At 53.7% G+C, this 17,659-nt stretch overlaps 2 protein-coding genes across 5 annotated transcripts; one reads left to right on the forward strand and one right to left on the reverse strand.

Annotated features, from left to right (window-relative positions):
* The first annotated feature begins 3,343 nt into the window (after nucleotides 1-3,343).
* On the forward strand, nucleotides 3,344-8,208 carry TESK1 (testis associated actin remodelling kinase 1). The gene is made up of 10 exons (XM_003121984.5): nucleotides 3,344-3,929; nucleotides 4,054-4,175; nucleotides 4,293-4,341; nucleotides 4,853-4,999; nucleotides 5,340-5,422; nucleotides 5,593-5,683; nucleotides 5,900-5,983; nucleotides 6,355-6,444; nucleotides 6,584-6,698; nucleotides 7,032-8,208. Exons 1-10 carry the CDS (start codon nucleotides 3,705-3,707, stop codon nucleotides 7,913-7,915), a joined length of 1,890 nt encoding a protein of 629 aa, XP_003122032.2. The 5' UTR covers nucleotides 3,344-3,704; the 3' UTR covers nucleotides 7,916-8,208.
* Nucleotides 8,157-15,802, reverse strand: CD72 (CD72 molecule). 4 transcript variants are annotated; one of them, XR_014804889.1, is made up of 9 exons: nucleotides 15,587-15,802; nucleotides 15,384-15,491; nucleotides 14,694-14,765; nucleotides 14,112-14,192; nucleotides 13,448-13,783; nucleotides 10,342-10,944; nucleotides 9,518-9,645; nucleotides 8,708-8,842; nucleotides 8,157-8,443 (listed from the first exon to the last, which is right to left on the reverse strand). XR_014804889.1 is itself a non-coding variant. In XM_005660185.4 (9 exons), the coding sequence occupies exons 1-9, from the start codon at nucleotides 15,666-15,668 to the stop codon at nucleotides 8,437-8,439; spliced, it is 1,098 nt and encodes a 365-aa protein (XP_005660242.2). In that variant the 5' UTR covers nucleotides 15,669-15,802; the 3' UTR covers nucleotides 8,157-8,436.
* Between the last annotated feature and the right edge of the window lie 1,857 nt (nucleotides 15,803-17,659).

Here is a 17,659-nt window from a genome sequence, read left to right on the forward strand (position 1 = left end):
TCCAGGCCAGGGACTCAACCCATACCATAGCAGCAACCCTAGCTGCTGCACTGACAACACCAGACCCTTAAATTGCCACACCACAAGGGAACTCCTGTGATTTTGTTTTAAAGAAGAATCCTTGTTTTTTAGAGATAACATACCGAAATATTTATTCATAAAATGATATAATGTCAGAAATATGCACCAAGCAGGTAGAAAGAACAGGAGTATATATGAAACACGATTGTCCATGAATTAATTATTGGAAAATCACTGGCATAGAAGGTACATAAAAGCAGGTACTTTCACCATGTCTAGGTCACATATGGCAACAGTACAATTGAGGTATGGGCAAGTGATTTTGAACAATGGGTCTTCAACAAAATTGTCTTACCCAAGATAAATAAGGGTTCATTGTTCTACTGTTTACTTTTCTTTTTTTCCTCCTATGTTTGACATTTTTCCATCATAAAAAGTTTGAATAACAACAACAAAAGGATCTTCTAATAGCCTAACTCAAGGAACATTTAAAATTCATCTTGACAGACTCCTCTGCACTATTTAATACTGTTTATTATTCCACTTTTCCTAAAGTCTCCATTCCTTCGTTCCACTTGCTATTAACTTTTAAATCAATGGACTTGAAAAGTATTCAGACATTAGATGGATGCACAGTTCAGTCACAGACTAGAGTTTGCATACTGTAATGTAAATATATGTCAACACTATTCTACATAGTTTTATTGAGACGTTAGTTTGATTAAATTTAAAAAGTTGTAAAATGTGAGGTATATGTGTGTACCGTATGTGTACTTCTTAAAACAGATAGAGGTCCTTACTCTTTTATACACAGGTTTTAATTTGATTTTACATTATAAACACCTATACTTTGTTCTAAATAATTTTATTCACTCTCAAAAAAAAAAAAAAGATTCTATTCCTGTATTTCAATATGTTTCGTCTTCTCAGTCTCCTTCATGGACTTCTCTTCATCCACCCACACCTTAGTACTGTTGCTGTTCCCAAGAATCCACTGTCTGCCTATTTCTCCCTCCCTACTTGGAAAATCACAGCCAACATCATAGTTGTCTTTATCATCACCCCTTTGTTTATGGCAATCACCTACCTCCCCTCCCCCAACCTTTCCTCCTCCTGAATTCTTTATCTCAGTTGATCCTCAACCATCTAAACTAGAAACTTTAAAATGATTCTGGCTGATGCTCTTTCTTTCCACAGGACTGACTGACTTTGGATACAAATCAATCAAGTCTTCCCATTCTAATTGAATATTTCCTCCTCTCTTTCCCTATTACCCCTATCCTAGTTGAGTTCCTCATGCCCTCCTGACTGAAGAGTTGCCAGAGCCTCCTTCCTAATCCGTCTCCACACCTCCATACAACAATCATCATTTGTCTAAAACAGGAACGTGGCGCCTCTGCTAGGAATCACTATTAACAACTATAGATATTCTTAAACTTGGATAAAGGGTCAGACACGGGCCAATTAAATTATATTACTTCAAAAAAATGAGGCGTAAATTCCTAGTGTTTATAGATCTTATACAACTATAGAAAGGACACTTACAAATTAAATAGTTGTAGATGTTAACATTTAATGTGACGAATGAGTTTGTTTTGCTGAGACCAAACTGCCTCGGGAAGAATGAATGACAATGCACATGGCACAGATGGTTCTCAAGATTGGTTTGTCTCCACTGGCTGTGGAAGGACTGTGAATCTCTATTGTTTTCTCCTTAAACTTGTGTGAAACTTTCCCTTGTACTGTGACAGCACCTGGCCTCTCTCGACCCCACTGCACTATTATTTATAATTTAAGACTTCCTTTTTTTTTTCTCAGTAGCTCTTGACAAACAGTTGGTGGCTCCAACTCTCCACAAACATGGGACAAGACTCTATTAGAAGTCGGTCACCCACACGGATGTGGACTGTGCTTATATTAATTTTCTTTTTAGATTTCCACAGAAATAGAAATATAGTACTTTTAGAATTCTTGAAGAGAACTCAGCCACGTTGCCTCAAGTTCGTTGGCATCCTTTCTCACTCCTGAGGCCCGCAGCCTCCATCACGCCGCCCTCCACTCCGCCGCTAGGGGGCAAAAGGCTCACTGACGTCCCCAACCTCTCGTCCTAGACAGGACTCCAGGATCGAGCGACGTCACCCACCCCCGGCGATGATTGGCTATTCCGCCGATGACCGGGACGGGGAGGAGCCAGCGGAGAACCAAAAACGCTGGGTATGGCATGCGCACAGGGTCCCTGAGACGGTGCGTGCGCACTCAGGGCGCCGCGCCGCTTTAGAGGCCGGCTGCAGATCCTCCTCTCGCCTGAGGGGGCAGATCGGATTCCTACGTAATGCGGGGCGGTACCTGCCTAGGAGAGTCACACTGATGAGGGCTGGGCCACACCGAGGGGAGGAGTCACGTTGAGAGGAGGGGTCACAATGACTGGTGGAATCGCTCTGAGAGGTGGGGTTCGCCCTGGAAGGGCGAGACGGACAGAGGAGGGGTGTCGCACTGAGGGATTCTGGTACACACTGTTGGTGGCATGGTCACATTGCGGAGATGTTCCTCTGAAGGAGAGACTCTCACTGAGGAAAGAGTTGGTTCTCTGAGGGGAAGGGCTCCTTGAGGGGCGGGGTTTTGCCAAGGGGTGGGATATTTCCCTACAGGTGGAGACTTCTCTTTTGAGAAAGAAGGGCATGTGGACGAAATAGTAAGAGGAGGCTCCAGGCTGTGGGGTCAGTGCGCAGAAGCCCCTGAATCTAAACTTTTTTCGCGAGAGGCGGGATGGAGTGAGCAGGACTTGGGGCCACACCTGGAATGGGCTGGCCAAGGGCTCACTACAGCTCCGGGGCGTCACAACCTCCGGGGAAGGTACAAAGTGTCAGGGAGTCGGAGGTTTAAAGTGTAAGGGTCGAGAGCTGGGAAATGGGCAGGCTCGGCCAGGGCGGAGGCTGGGCAGGTGGGTAGGTTGCTGCTCCGATTGTGGCGGGGCCAGAGGGGTCTACTTTTCTACCCTGCCTGTCCATGGAGTCCAGGAGTCCGGCGGCTTCCAGAGCCTGGCCCTCAAAAGACGGAGACCCGAGGGAGGGAGGGGAGAAAGGGCTCTCACGGCAGCTAAAAGACCTTTGAGCTGCGCATACGCACAATGAGCCATTAATTCCCTTCCGTTATTTAGCTTTGGCTTTAACTTCTTTGACCCCGACTTCTCAGACCCACTAGCCTAGGGCGTCCCGGCCACTGGTGGCGGGGTGCGCACCTGAGGGGGCGTGGCCGCTGCCCCGAGGCGGGCTCGAAGGAGTTAAGCAGAGGCCCGGCTCAGCCCCGCCCCCGGCAGGCCGCGGAGCCTGAGCCCCAGCGGCGAAGTGGAGCAGCCGCCGCCCGCCCGCCCGCCCGCCTCCGCCTGCGGGGAGTCCCCCCGCCTGCCCGCCGGCGCCCGGGAGCGCCACCGCCACCGCCCGGCCCAGGCCCAGGCCCAGGCCCTGCGCAGAGCCGAGCGGAGCGGCGTCCACCCGGGCGCAGCAAGCCGGCGCGGCGGGGGCGGGCCCAGGAGCTTCGGCAGATCTTCCATTCTCCAGGGCGGGAGAGGGAGTGGGAGCTCCGGCGCCCCGGATCCGGCTGGGCCCGCACCCATGGCGAGCGCGGCCTGCCCGGGCCCCGGGAACCCTGCCATGTGAGGCAGGCCCGGGCTGGGGGGCCCGGCCATGGCCGGGGAACGGCCCCCACTGCGGGGCCCTGGGCCCGGGCCCGGGCCCGGAGAGGCGCCGGGGGAGGGGCCCCCGGGGCCGGGGGGCGCGGGCGGAGGCCCGGGCCGGGGCCGCCCCTCCTCCTACCGGGCTCTCCGCAGCGCGGTGTCCAGCTTGGCACGCGTGGACGATTTCCACTGCGCGGAGAAGATCGGGGCCGGCTTCTTCTCTGAGGTCTACAAGGTAGGACCAGCAGAGAGGGCAGAGGGGCGGGACCGAGCCTTAGACGCGAGGCTGGGACAAGGGGGCCCAGACCCTGGCGTTTCGCTCGACCTGCGCGGGACTCGCCAGCCCCTGCTGCCCCCAGGTTCGGCACCGACAGTCAGGGCAAGTCATGGTGCTGAAAATGAACAGACTCCCCAGTAACCGGGGAAACACGCTACGGGAGGTGCAGCTGATGAACCGACTTCGGCACCCCAACATCCTAAGGTGAGCGGCCCCAACCGCTTGCTGGGGGAGGGGGAAAGATCCCGCGGGAAAAGTGGGAACTGTCCAGGCGCCGGGACTCTTCCAGACTACCTTGCTGTCTTTCCCATCCTCTTCCAGGTTCATGGGGGTCTGTGTGCACCAGGGACAGCTGCATGCTCTTACAGAGGTGAGGATGAACCAGCAAGGGGGGACCCCACCACCAAGGGGCGAGTCAGCGGCCTGGTGCATCTACAGACGAATAATGAGGGGCAGCAGGACGTCCTCCCAGGGGAGGCTTTCCTGAACTTCCCTTTAGGCAAACCACAAATAAAAGGCCTCAGCTGGTCCCGTCCTTTATATCCTCTAGAACGGTGCTGTCCAATAGATCTTCCTGCAAAGATGAAAATGTTCTATATCTGCGCTGTCCAAAACCACAGCCACTAGCCACATGTGGCTAAGGATCCCTGGGAATGTGGCTAGTGTGACTGAGGAACTGAATGTTCCATTTTGTTTAAATTTAAATAGTTGTGCGTGTGTATGGGACAGGACAGGCTCAGGATATGAATGGAGGAGCCCTAGAGCAGACTCACCCTCCTGACTTTGTGATCCTCCTGGGTCCCCTGGCTTAAAAGTGGGAGACCTAGGCTACTGACTGAAATCTTGACATTCATTCCCCTTCTCCTACCCCTGTGACCCAGTATATGAATGGGGGGACTCTGGAACAGCTGCTCAGCTCCCCTGAACCCCTATCCTGGCCTGTCAGGCTCCGCCTGGCTTTGGACATCGCCCGGGGCCTGCGGTACCTGCATGCCAAAGGTGTATTCCATCGAGACCTCACCTCCAAGGTAGGCTGGCCAGGTGGGTGGGGGCATGAAAGGAGATTTGAGATTTATTAGATTGTAACTAGCCCATGAATATTAGAGTGTGGGTAATAGACATCAGGATGTTGGAGTAGCAAGACATTGGAAAGAGGGGAGGACTGGGATGAGGGGGAGTGCTCTGAGGGACTGAGTATCGTGCTGTTTCTGGAGTGATGGATGACGTTGAAAGATGGGGGAGCATTGGAAAACTGGAAGATTAGAGAGGGCTGGGATTATTCTGAAGTGACAGGTCTTTGGGGCGTATATTGGGAGATCAGAGAACCGAACGTGATGGGCATGTGTGGATGCGATATGTGTATCTCAGAACTGTCTGATCCGACGCGAAGACCGAGGCTTCACAGCAGTCGTGGGTGACTTCGGGCTGGCCGAAAAGATTCCTGTGTATAGGTGAGGTGAATGCCCCACCCACTAAACCTCCCAGAAGGCTCCAATCTAAGTGAAGCCCACAAGGACAGTTCCCTTGGGGTGGGGCGGGGGCTGACCTCATTCCCTTTCGTTTGGGAAGGTGTCTGGGTGGGATGTTCCTGGCCACTCAGCCTCTGCCCCTGCCCTTACAGGGAAGGGGCAAGGAAGGAGCCATTGGCTGTGGTGGGTTCTCCATACTGGATGGCTCCAGAGGTGTTGCGGGGTGAGCTGTATGATGAGAAGGTAAGATATAGGACTTCAGGAGACCCTTGAGATACTCTTATAAGGCCTCATCCCAAGTTCTGCAGCAATCCTACCGGATGTTTAGGAGATGCCCAAGATCCCCCTGACCCCTCACAGGCACCCTCTCCAACACATGAAAACTGGCAAGACTCCCCTGATTTCTGACTTGACATGAAACTATCTTTGCCTCCCCCTGACATTCTCTTCTACCCCTAGGCTGATGTTTTTGCCTTTGGGATTGTCCTCTGTGAGCTCATCGCAAGAGTACCTGCAGACCCTGACTACCTACCCCGTACTGAGGTGAATGATGTCTCCAAGTTTAAAAAAAGAAACTCTAGGAGTGGTGCTGTGGTGCAATTAAGGATCCGGTGCTGTCTCTGCAGTGGCTCTGGTCGCTGCAGAGGCTCGGGTTTGATCCCCAGCCTGGTGCAGTATGTTAAGGATCTGGTGTTGCTGCTGCTGTGGCATAGGTCACAGCTGTGGCTTGGATTCAGTCCCTGGCCTGGGAACTTCCATAAGCTGCGGGTGTGACCCCCCCCAAAAAAAAACACCTCCAGACTGGGCAGCTCATAACCAAGGAGGGGGTCCCTGGAGGTCGAGGCCCTGGTCGGGGCTCAGAAGGAAAACTCAAGGAAGGTTGACCGAGAGACCCCTCCTCTCTGTCCCCACAGGACTTTGGCCTGGATGTGCCTGCTTTCCGGACCCTGGTGGGGGATGACTGCCCACTGCCTTTCCTGCTCCTGGCCATCCATTGCTGCAGTGTAAGTGCCTCACTCTCCCTCCCTGCCTTCCACCCCCATCCATCAGCTGACCAAGCTGGCCGTCCCAGGTGACGGGAGGAAAGCTCGGAGACCCCCTCTTGGAACACTGAGTGAAGCTGCCCCTGTCTCTACCCATCAGATGGAACCTAGCACTCGTGCGCCCTTCACCGAGATCACCCAGCACCTGGAATGGATCCTGGAGCAGCTGCCTGAGCCAGCCCCCCTCTCCCGGGTGCCCCTGACACATGGTCAGGGTAAGTGAACAAACTAAAATCCTTTTGTTTCTCTCTTCCTTAGAGCTTGGAATTACCTGGGGAGACTAAGTGTATCTATTAGTTGAGAAGGCTGGGGGTGGGAGTAGAGTGAAAGGACATCTCAAAAAAGAGAGTTTTTAATTCTAGAGCCTGAGGGATAGGTAGGAGAAAAGAGGTAAAAGGGGGTGGAGGTGACACCTTTCTCTATCCAAAGTCCCCTGTGGGACTCCCTTTTCACAGTTCTAGTCTCACCAGCCTCCTGGTGCATAAGGAGGCCCTCAGGAAACTGTGATCAGTGCTGAAAACAGTGACCACACACTTCTCTGTCTATAGGGTCTGTTCCAAGAGGGGGTCCCTCTGCCACACTGCCCAGGCCAGACCCCCGGCTCTCCCGAAGCCGGTCAGACCTCTTCCTGCCCCCATCACCAGAATCACCCCCTAACTGGGGGGACAGTCTGACTCGAGTCAACCCCTTCTCACTCCGGGAAGACCTCAGGGGTGGCAAGATCAAGCTCCTGGACACACCCAGCAAGCCAGCCGCCCCCCTGCCCCTTGTGCCACCTTCACTGCCCTCCACCCAGCTGCCCTTGGTGACCACTCCAGAGACCCTGGTCCAGCCTGGGACACCTGCCCGCCGCTGCCGCTCGCTACCATCATCCCCTGAACTCCCCCGACGAATGGAGACAGCACTGCCAGGTCCTGGCCCTCCTGCTATGGGCCCCTCGGCTGAAGAGAGAATGGAATGTGAGGGCAGTAGCCCTGAACCAGAACCCCCAGGACCAGTTCCCCGGCTGCCCCTGGCTGTGGCCACAGACAACTTCATCAGCACCTGTTCCTCGGCCTCCCAGCCCTGGCCCCCTAGATCAGGCCCTCCCCTAAACAACAATCCCCCAGCTGTGGTGGTGAACTCCCCGCAAGGCTGGGCTGGGGAGCCCTGGAACCGGGCCCAGCATAGCCTGCCCCGGGCAGCAGCCCTGGAGCGGACAGAACCCTCCCCACCCCCTGCAGCTCCCCGGGAGTCCGAGGAGGGGCTGCCCTGCCCTGGCTGCTGCCTCGGCCCCTTCAGCTTTGGCTTCCTGTCCATGTGCCCACGCCCCGCACCAGCTGTTGCCCGCTACCGCAACCTGAACTGTGAGGCGGGCAGCCTCCTCTGCCACCGAGGGCACCATGCCAAGCCACCCACACCCAGCCTGCAGCTGCCAGGGGCACGCTCTTAGCAGTGGGGCCTGTGGTCTCCAGCCTCCACCTTTGGCCTTCATGATGCCCTGTGAGGACAGAGCGCACATGCTGGACGGTGCCAGCCCCAGACGGGCTGGCCAGCTCTTCTCCCTGTGTAGGGGAGCCTCAGCACGGACACAAGGAACAGAACATTTCCTTTCCAACCCCTGGGCTTGCTCTCCCGTGGGGGTCACTGAACCAGACAAAGCATTGCTGACACATGAGACTAACACGTGCAAATTATTTAAAAATATTTCAATAAAACTGCCTGGCTGGCTCCGGGCTGCCCCTATCCGCTCAGCCCGTGCGCCCTCCCCACCCATCCCACTATGGGAGGTTTCATAGGAAGCCAAAGTCTCTTCTAGAAGTTTCTTCACCTTTCCCCAGGAAGAGTCCAGTTTTGGGGACAGATCTCCAGCAGGCAACAGGCTTGCCTAGAAATGGTGGGCATGGATCAGCCCTTGGCTAGCCACTGTCCAGGCAGAGTGAGGAAACACTGGAGGGAGGTGGATCTTGAGACCTACAGGCTGCATGTTGGGGAATGAAGGGCACAGGCTCTGTTGATGTCAGTATCTGGAGGATTAAAGCCTCAGTCACACAGACTGTCATCTAGCTACCCTGGCTCCCTCCAGTTCCAGGCTTTCCCTGCCCAGCACCCCCTTACATAAGCAGACCAAGACCCTGGAGGCTGTGGACATGGCTGTCACTTTGAGGAACAAGCTTCCCCCAGCCTCTGGGCCCAGCCCTCTGCCTCTGGATGCCCAGGCCTCAGTCCCATCCCCCACACTTACCCAGCGTAGTCCTCATCTGGATGCTTGAAAGCTGCCATCTCACAAAGGGAGGGAAGAGAAGCATGACAGTCCTCTTTCTCCATATGATGTGTCTTGCTTTCCACCTTGACACATCCTGGGCCTCGACCAAAAAACCTGAAGAGTGGTGAGGTAGAACTAGGATAAGCTCTGGCCCCCTCCTAGCCCATCCTCACTTCTCTTGCCCGGCACAAAACCTAACCCAAGTCCTAACTCGCCCTGTCTGCCTAAAGCCATGACTGGGATGGTTCAGGGACAGGTGTCTGGACTCCAACCCAAAGAGGCTATAGGACCAGGGGAGGGAAAAATCACCCAAGGTCTTAAAGACAGAAACTCCAGTTAGGTAATTACTCTGTTTCAGGGTCCCTGGAGCTGATCCTCAAAGTTACCCCATTGCTCCCTTTATCACTTCCTGGGGCAACTCTAGTGCCCCAAGTGGCCTTGACTGAAAAAGTACAACCTCAGTTTGGGTAGTTAAGTGGCTGGGGTTCTTCATCAGCCGTGAAGCCCTAGCTAAACCCTCAAATTCTCCCTCTGAGAGAAAGGTGACATAGTTCACAAATTAGTAATTAAAAAAAAAAATGTGCCAGGGACGGCTTGGTACTAGATACAGAATAGAGAGTAAGCCTGCCCTGAGAGTTATTAATCAAAGAGAACAAATGGACAAATGGGCAATTACAACATTGAGTTGTGAAAGTTTTAGGAGCAGGACCTGGATGGAAATCCCATGACTGTGTCTTTATGAAGGGATTTCAGAAGATTTGTGCTGCCCCAAAGTCCTAACAAACTTACGCAGTGTATCTGGTACCATCAGTCCACTTCCAGAAGTTATTTTGATACCTGAGGCCAATCCAATATGATTCAAGTGAATTCCTGTGTGTCAACGCTTTACTTCCGGGATAATAAGCATGAAAATAACGCTGAAGAGAGATTCAGAGAGAACAGAGGTCTGTGAGGAGTGATGGGAAATACTGGAATAGGGGGAGGCAGTGGGTGTTGAGAAAAGGGGACCTGGGTTAATGGAGGAAAGTGAACACTAGGGGGGCCTATGAGCTTTGGCAAAACAACTGTGCCCAACCTTGGTGCATGACATCGGCTCATCAGTGACCACCCCCACATCCTTCAAGTGCCAGTCACCCTGCAGATGCAGGCTGATCCTTCAGTTCACCATTGCTGTCTCCTCTCTCTCGCTCTCTCGCCCTCTCTCTCTCTCACACACACACACACACACACGCACGCACTCACGCGCGCACACACACATGCAGGGTAAGAATTTCTGCCAGCCTTTGAAGGGGGGTCATTCTCTGGGCTGTTGTCTTTATAATCCAGCCCACCAGGTATGGAGGCCTGAGAGGCCATGAGAGGCCAAGAACCTGTTCCACATCCCAGAGCTGACCAAAAAGCTGAGATGAGAAACAGGTTCAGTAAAGATGGTTTGTAGGTTTCAACTCTCATGCTGACCCTATTCAGTTACTAGGGCTACCTGGAGCACTGGGCTGAGAAGCTGCCTGGAAAAGGTGTGCATGCCCTGTGTGCACCACCTTCCATGACTTGGTGACATGTGTCCCTTTATCCAACAGTATCCACTACAGGCTTTTAAGGAGGGTTTTGCTTACTCCATATGAATAAAGAATGTCAGTCATTTTGGCCAGGTTAGAGGACAGAGATTTACAATGGCTCTGGCTCTCCTCCCAACTTCTCTCATCAACTGAGATGTAAAAGCAACTCCTCTCGTTCAGTATCCATCCCACAGGACAGCAGGTATCTAAAAAGGAGAAAGAGTGTGACAGCACAGCCCAGACCCAGAAGGGAAATCTCAACACTTGGGTTGAAAGTGACTACTCAGAAATCTGTTTGCTAACACTATTCCCTGCAGTAGAACCTCAGTTCCTCAGGTCCTGACTTCTGGTCCCTGATCTTTGCATTCCTTCTCCCTTGGCCTCCCCGGAAATGCCATACCTGTGTGTGTTTGGTAAAAGCCTTCAACATTTTCGACTTTACTCCTTAACAACCTGGGAAGTTTATTTTAAGAGGGCTGGTGAGGGGAGTTCCCATCATGGCACAGCAGAAACGAATCTGACTAGTATCCATGAGGACACAGGTTCAGTCCCTGGCCTCGCTCAGTTGGTTAAGGATCCAACGTTGCCATGAGTGGTACAGGTTACAGATGGGCTCAGATCCTGTGTTGCTGAGAGCTTCCATATGCCACAGGTGCAGCCCTAAAAAAAATCAAATGAAAATTAATATAAAAGGGCTGGTGGTACTCTTCCCAATTTTGAACAGGTGCAGTCCCCACCACCATCACCATTTTGGCTAACCTCACCTGGGCTGTGCATCCATGGCATGTGGAAGTTCCCAGGCTAGGGGTCAAATCAGAGCTGCAGCTTCCAGCCTATGCCACAGCCACAGCAACTTGGGATCTGAGCTGTGTCTGTGACCTATACTAGAGCTCATGGCGATGCTGGATCCCTGACCCACTGAGTGAGGCCAGGGATCAAACCTGAATCCTCACGGATACTAGTGGAATTTGTTTCTGCTGTGCCATGATGGGAACTCCAATCAGTTTTTTTTTTTTTTTTTTTTTGGTCTTTTTTTAGGGTCCAACCTGAGGCACATGGAGGTCCCCAGGCTAGGGGTCAAATCGGAGCTATAGTTGCTGGCCTATACCACAGCCATAGCAATGGGGGATCCAAGCCGTGTCTGCAACCTACACCACAGCTCATGGTAATGCCTGATCCTTAACCCACTGAGCGAGGCCAGAGACCGAACCTGCGTACTCATGGATACTAGTCAGATTCATTTCTGCTGAGCCACTACAGGAACTCCTCCAGATTTTTGTTTTTAAAGGATTACCCTGGGGATTTCCCTGATGGCCTAGGGGTTAGGGATCTGGCATTGTCACTACTGTGGCTCGGGTTTGATCCCTGGCTTGGGAAGTACAGCCAAAAAGTAAAATAAAATAAAATAAAATAAGTAAAGGATTACCCTAGCTGCAACATGAAAGGTGGATTTGGAGGGGGAGTGTTTAGGAAAAACATTCAGCAAGCTGTTGCAGTTATCCTTACAAGAGATGAGGATGGACAAAAAATGCAAATGGATATATAGACTTGGTGGTGGAAAACAGGGAATTCTTCTCTGACAGAGCAGGGCATCTGCTGAAAGTGAGAGAGAGGATGGTAGGGCGAGGAGAGCCAGCCGACCACTGTAGAGTTGCCAGGCAGTGCTGGGGCCCTAGCTGAGATTAAGATTAGAGTTTCAGTGGCACCAAGCACTGCACCGCTTGTCACACCTGGGTGCAGGTATTTCTGTTCATCCAGAGTTGCCAGTCAGATGCACCAAGGCAATGAAACCAAGGAGTGAATGGGGTGGCTGAAGTGATGGGACCCGAATCCAAGATGAGTAGAGAGAGAAGTGAAGACAGGTGATGGCTGATGGGAAGGGAGGAAATGGGAGTTGGCAGGTTGGAAGGTTGGAAGCCTCTGTGAGGTTAAAGAAAAAGTATGGGGAAAGCCAGGAGGAGGCCAGTGGGGGTCAGAGTGAAGATCTAAAGCCATCCTTTCCTCAGATGAGCAGTTTGGGATGCTGAGGTCTAGGGAGCAGCTGTGGGGATGGAAGCAGCATTGGCATGGAACTGAGGTTTGTAGAGAATCAGAAGGTTGGAGAAATGAGGGCTGGAGGTGTCTTACAAAATCTCTCTGTTTTAAGCCTGGGGAGAGTATCCAGATGCCCCCGAGCCAGACAAAGCCTAACCTCTAGACAACCAGTCCATGAACATTCCAATACCCTTGGGCCAGGGACCCTGCCTCAACCTCAGCCTACTTTGGCAAACCTTCTATGTCTCCGCCTCCCTCATCCCCACATACTGGCTGGGCTCCTCCTTTCAAAGTGGATGAGCAACCCACCCTAGTTCCCTGCCCTATCACACCCCCACCCTCCTCACTGTGAGAGCTTCGGCTTTTTTTATCCCACCCAAGACTGCACCTTTTCCATCAGTTATTTTTAATCTTTTGGGGAATCTCAGGTGTGGAAAGAATGAATTAAAGCTATAGATCCTGGAGTTCCCATCATGGTGCAGCAGAAACAAATCCAACTAGGAACCGTGAGGTTGTGGGTTCGATGCCTGGCCTCGCTCAGTGGGTTAAGGATGCGGCGTTGCCATGACCTATGGAGTAGGTCGCAGATGCGGCTGGCATTGCTGTGGCTCTGGTGTAGGCTGGCAGCTGTAGCTTCGATTAGACCCCTAGCCGCCCTAGCCCGGGAACCTCCATATGCCGTGGGTGTGGCCCTAAAAAGCAAAAAAAAAAAAAAAAAAAAAGAAAGAAAGAAAGCTATAGAGCCTGTCTTTAGAAAAAACATGCAAACAACCAATTGCACAACCATATTCAGGTGTGCCCAGATCCTTGATGCTGATGTCAAGCCAGATGAGCCCTGACTTTGCTGCTCTGGACAGTGTCATTTTGCATTGCTGGCTGCCACCCTCCTCTCCTCCACAGGATCCTCCTTTGACAGGATCCTCCTTTGAGCTAGGTGAGTCCCCCTAAATCCTTATCCAGCTAGATCCTTCTCCCCGTTGGCCAAGGCAAGTATTCCGGTTCACTACCCCTTTCCTGAACAACTCAATGGTCCCCTAATAGATGGACAGACCCCTGTCACAAGTGTCTCCTCACTTCGATCCATTGCTCACAGCAGACCCTCCCATCTCTTCTCTCTCAGAGCACATACCTGGTGAGGAGCATGTAAAGAAGGGCTTCAGTGTGTCCTGCATACTTCTCAGCCTCCGCTCCAAGTTTATCCTCTGTACCTCCTTGTTTTTCAAGGCTTCATCTGTCGTCTTCCTGTCCAACTGGCAGGCCTGCAACTCCTCTCTGGTAGTCTGGCAAATCTTCTGTTCCATTTGTAGTGTTTCCTTACTTTGAGCCAGCTCCTTCCTGGACCCCTGCAAATCTTCTTCCCTCTGCCCCAGCTGGGTTATCTTTAGGCGCAGCTGCTGCCTCAGGGTGCTGTTAGTGGCTTCCAGAACCCTGCTCATCTGCTGGAGCTGCCGAGACACCTGCAGATCTGTTTGGCCATAAAGAAAAATTTGAAGGACATCTTCAGCCATGCTCTGATGCCCTGAGACTTCAGCGTCAGCCCTTTTTCTGTTTCTTGCAATTTTTCTGCCTAACAGGCTGGACTATAAGATCTGACTGCCTAAAGCTTAAGGAGATACTGGATTAGTTAAAGACAATTTAGAAAGACACAGTGCTCTGAAGCAGACCTGGCTGGAAGCCAGAGGAAAGGCTGAGGATGTGGTAGTGGTAACTCGGGGCGCTGGGGAGGAAGGGCAACTGTGGGGGAGCAGGTTGTCTGGGGCATGTGGGAAATGGGGGGTAGTCGCCATACTCACAGCGCATTCCCAGGCAGATGGCGGCCACCCCTAACAGCAGGCAGGTGAGGAGCAGGCCCAGAAGGAAGTACCGCGCGCAGCCTGCAGGGAGACAGTAGAATGGGGGTCCATGAACCCCAGGAAAGTTAACAGACTGAGGGGGTGGGAGTGTGGGAGATTCATGGGAAGGAACATCCCACAGAGGACTTGGAGCACGCATGGTGGTTTCTGTCCCGCAGAGTTTCTGCAGGTAGCGGAGGGAAGGTGTTCCAGAAGTAGGGCTGGGCATTGTTACTGGTAAGGACTGACTGAGGCGCACTACCTGGTAGGACCTGGAACTAAATGTCAGATGGAGACCGGGGAGAGGGCGAAGAAGGGAATGCGGACCAGAGTAAGGTCAGTCCCTGGCCAGACCTGCACACCTCCGAGCGGAGCACTACCACCCATGGGAGCGGGCGTTCGCACGTGACTCCCGCGACCACCCTCGCGGACCCTGGAGGGGGAGCGGCGGGGAAGGGCGCACAGCCCGAGGTCCCGCGCGCGGCCCCGCCGGGCGGAGGGCGGAGGGCGGCGCGCGCGTGGCGAGGAGCGTGCGTTACTCACGCGGGAGAATCCGCCTGGCAGCTGGTGACGTCGAGGAGCTCCAGGCGGCCGTTGGCTGCTCATTCTGCGCCCCTGCGGAAGGGAGCGGTCCCAGGTTGAAGACGGGAAGGCCGGGGAAAAGCCCCTTCTCCCTCCCCGACCCCCCCTCACCGCGGCGAGATCCCAGTCGGTCCTAAGGTGCCTTCTGCCACTGCTCCGGGACACCCTTAGCGGTGCCCGGGGTCCCCGGAGTTCCTCATCTCCCCTGGGACTGTCGTGTTCCTCCTGGGTCTTACCTTGTTCTTCCCGGGGGACCCTCTGTCGCCCTCCTGGGTCTCCCTTTATCTTTTCCTCAGGGGCCCCTCATTTGCCTGCCCCAAACCCTCTCCCCAGGAGTGCACTCACCCTTCTCCCCTCCCCTCCCTTCTCTCTCCCGGGACCCCCCATTTCTCATTGGAGCGCAGCTCCCCACAGGGCTGCCCTGGTCCTTCGTCAAAGCCCTAGCTCCCCACTGGGATCCCCCACACACACACCCTCGGAGCTTCATCCTTCCCTGGCCCCCATAAGTGGTGTTCACTCTCTTCCTGAGAACACCTCTCCTCTCCAAGGGTATTGTCCTCCCAAGAATGCTGAGGACGCCCCAGCTCAAGACACAGCACCACCCCCACCACCCCACCCCAGGCAGACACACATCCCCTGGGCTCTCCAGACCTGTGTTGTTCCCTAATCCAGAAGGAGCCAAGATCGAGGGCCCCCCTGGGCCTGGGGGCACTTGAACATTCTCATAGGTGAGTTCTCCATCTTCATCAGCCTCTGGGTCTGGAGAGGAGAGAAAAGGTGGGATCTGGGTGTGGAAGGAGGGGCAGGAAGGAGGTTGGAGATGCAGCATCAAGGCGACATTCATCCACCCTTACCCTGTCCTAGGCGGCTGGAGACGCTCTTCTTCAGGGGAGCCTTCACAAACCGCAGGTCTGCGTAGGTGATGGCCTCAGCCATGATCCTGGGGACCTCTGCTCCCACCTGTCTCCCCCCTCTTCCACGGGCTCCAGGCTTTCCTTGCCACTTTCCCCTCTGTCCCTTCACACTTTTAGGTTCTGTGTTCCCTCTGTGACTACACACAGCTTAGTGCTTTGCCTTGTGACTTACAGTCACAAAAGAGGAAGATATGAGCTGGTCTCAGACAGATGGGTTCAGTGAAGCAAACGGGACCCCTGATCCCCAGTTAGAGGGGCAGGGGAGGGGAAATTGAGGTCCAGAGCATGGGGTTTGGGGTTGTGAGGTGTCACAGAAACATTACTGAGGCTCATTCCTGTGTCCTGCCTGTGCCCCCCTTTCATGCATCCCAGACCCACTTTGGCAGAGCTGGGCTCCAAACACCCACCCTCATCCTCTCCCTTGATTTGCCCCACATTCCTCACCTCACTTCCCAGTCCGGAGGCTTTCTGTGTGTAGTCAGAGCTTTTTTGTGCTGAGCTGTCTATGGAGTATCTCCCCAGTCATTGCTTCTCGGGAGGAAGGGGGGTGTCCTAGCAATGGGGTTCATCCTGGCGTTCCCCGCAGGTGTGGGTTCCCAGAAAAGGGTCCCTGATTTGGTGGGACTTTTCTCTCCGTCAGTTTGGGGGTTGGGGGGATGGGCCCAGCTCCCCTCCTGCTGTAGTCCTAGACAGCTGCCAAGAATCCCACATACAGGGAAGTTCTCGATCCAAAGCTCTTCCTGGGAATGTGGCAATCCTTGGGAGGATGCAGAAAATCTGGGACCAAACTGATTCTCTTATGTAAACACCCCTCGACTCTCTACTCTCGCTTCGCAGCCTTTCCCCCTCCACCCTTTTTGCCCTACTGACAGTCAGCCCCTTCCTCGTTCCATCCTACCCTCTGGCCACTCATGGAAACCTCTGTGTTCTAATATCTAAGCTGGACCCAGCAAGCTGAGTCCAGGAGGCAGAAGCTCTGGGACAGGCTGGACTGGAGTGAGGGACACCCCTGCTTGTGCTCCTCTGGAACAGCCTGGAGCACTGACTGTTCGTGCACCTTGTCAGGGGTCAGGGGTCGGGCAAGCAAAGGTCTTGCACATGGATGAAGTTGGGCCAGAGCTTCTCAGAGGGGAGGCAAAGAAACAGGGCAGGGCTGGGTTCTGAATGGGCAGACTGAAACAGCCAAGGTTTTGATATTTCCTTGCTTTGATTTTGGTTCCTCTCTTACTTCCCTAGTAAAGTTCTTCCTTTTAAAAAGTCCCTACTTTGTCCCTTTACACCCAGCCCCACTGAAAAAAGGGCATTTGTAGGGGAAAACCAGGGACAGAGAGGCCTGTCTGATGGAGAGGAAACAGTGGGGGAGGAGGGCCTGCTGAGCAGTGGTGTTGAGGTGCTCCCTAAAGTTCTTTTACCAGGATGTGACCACCCAAAGGGTTCACTGGGGTTAAGAGCCTGGAACAAGACCAGGTATGGAGCGGGGAAAAAGCCCACCCCTGGCAGGTGACATCCGCCCCCTGAGACCCGGGGCCCCACTGCAGCTGTGGGCAGGAAAAAGGAAGGAGAAAGAGTTCCTCACCACACACTAACTGCTTGTCGTGTACAGTTAGTGGGGTGTGGAGGGGCGCTGTGAGGGGCCTATGAGTCTGTCGAGAGTTCTGCCTAACAGCGTTACCCGGCCCACTCCAGAAGAAGTTCCCACTGACACAGACGCCCACATTTATCACCTGAGAAATGTGTCCGAGGGAGAGGCAGATGTCCGCATGTTTGTGAGGCTGCTGGCATACACACGCATCCCCAGATCTCTGCAGTCTGTGTGAGGCCAGCCTCTCCACCCAAGCCTGTCTGGAGGGTCAGACACAGAAGAGATTTTGTGACCTGAAGGGGGCCAGTGATCGCTGTGGGTTTTTTCCCACAGTGGGAAATGACAGGCCATTTTCAGAAGTCCTAAAATGTCATGGGAAGGGAGTTCCCTTCATGGCTCAGTACCCCGAGGATGTGGGTTGGATCCCTGGC

This window comes from Sus scrofa, chromosome 1 (assembly GCF_054392235.1).
Source record: "Sus scrofa isolate SSC_HxYL_T2T_F1_AM1 chromosome 1, Sscrofa_HxYL_maternal_Yorkshire_Landrace_v2.0, whole genome shotgun sequence".
NCBI classification, from domain to species: Eukaryota; Metazoa; Chordata; class Mammalia; order Artiodactyla; family Suidae; genus Sus; species Sus scrofa.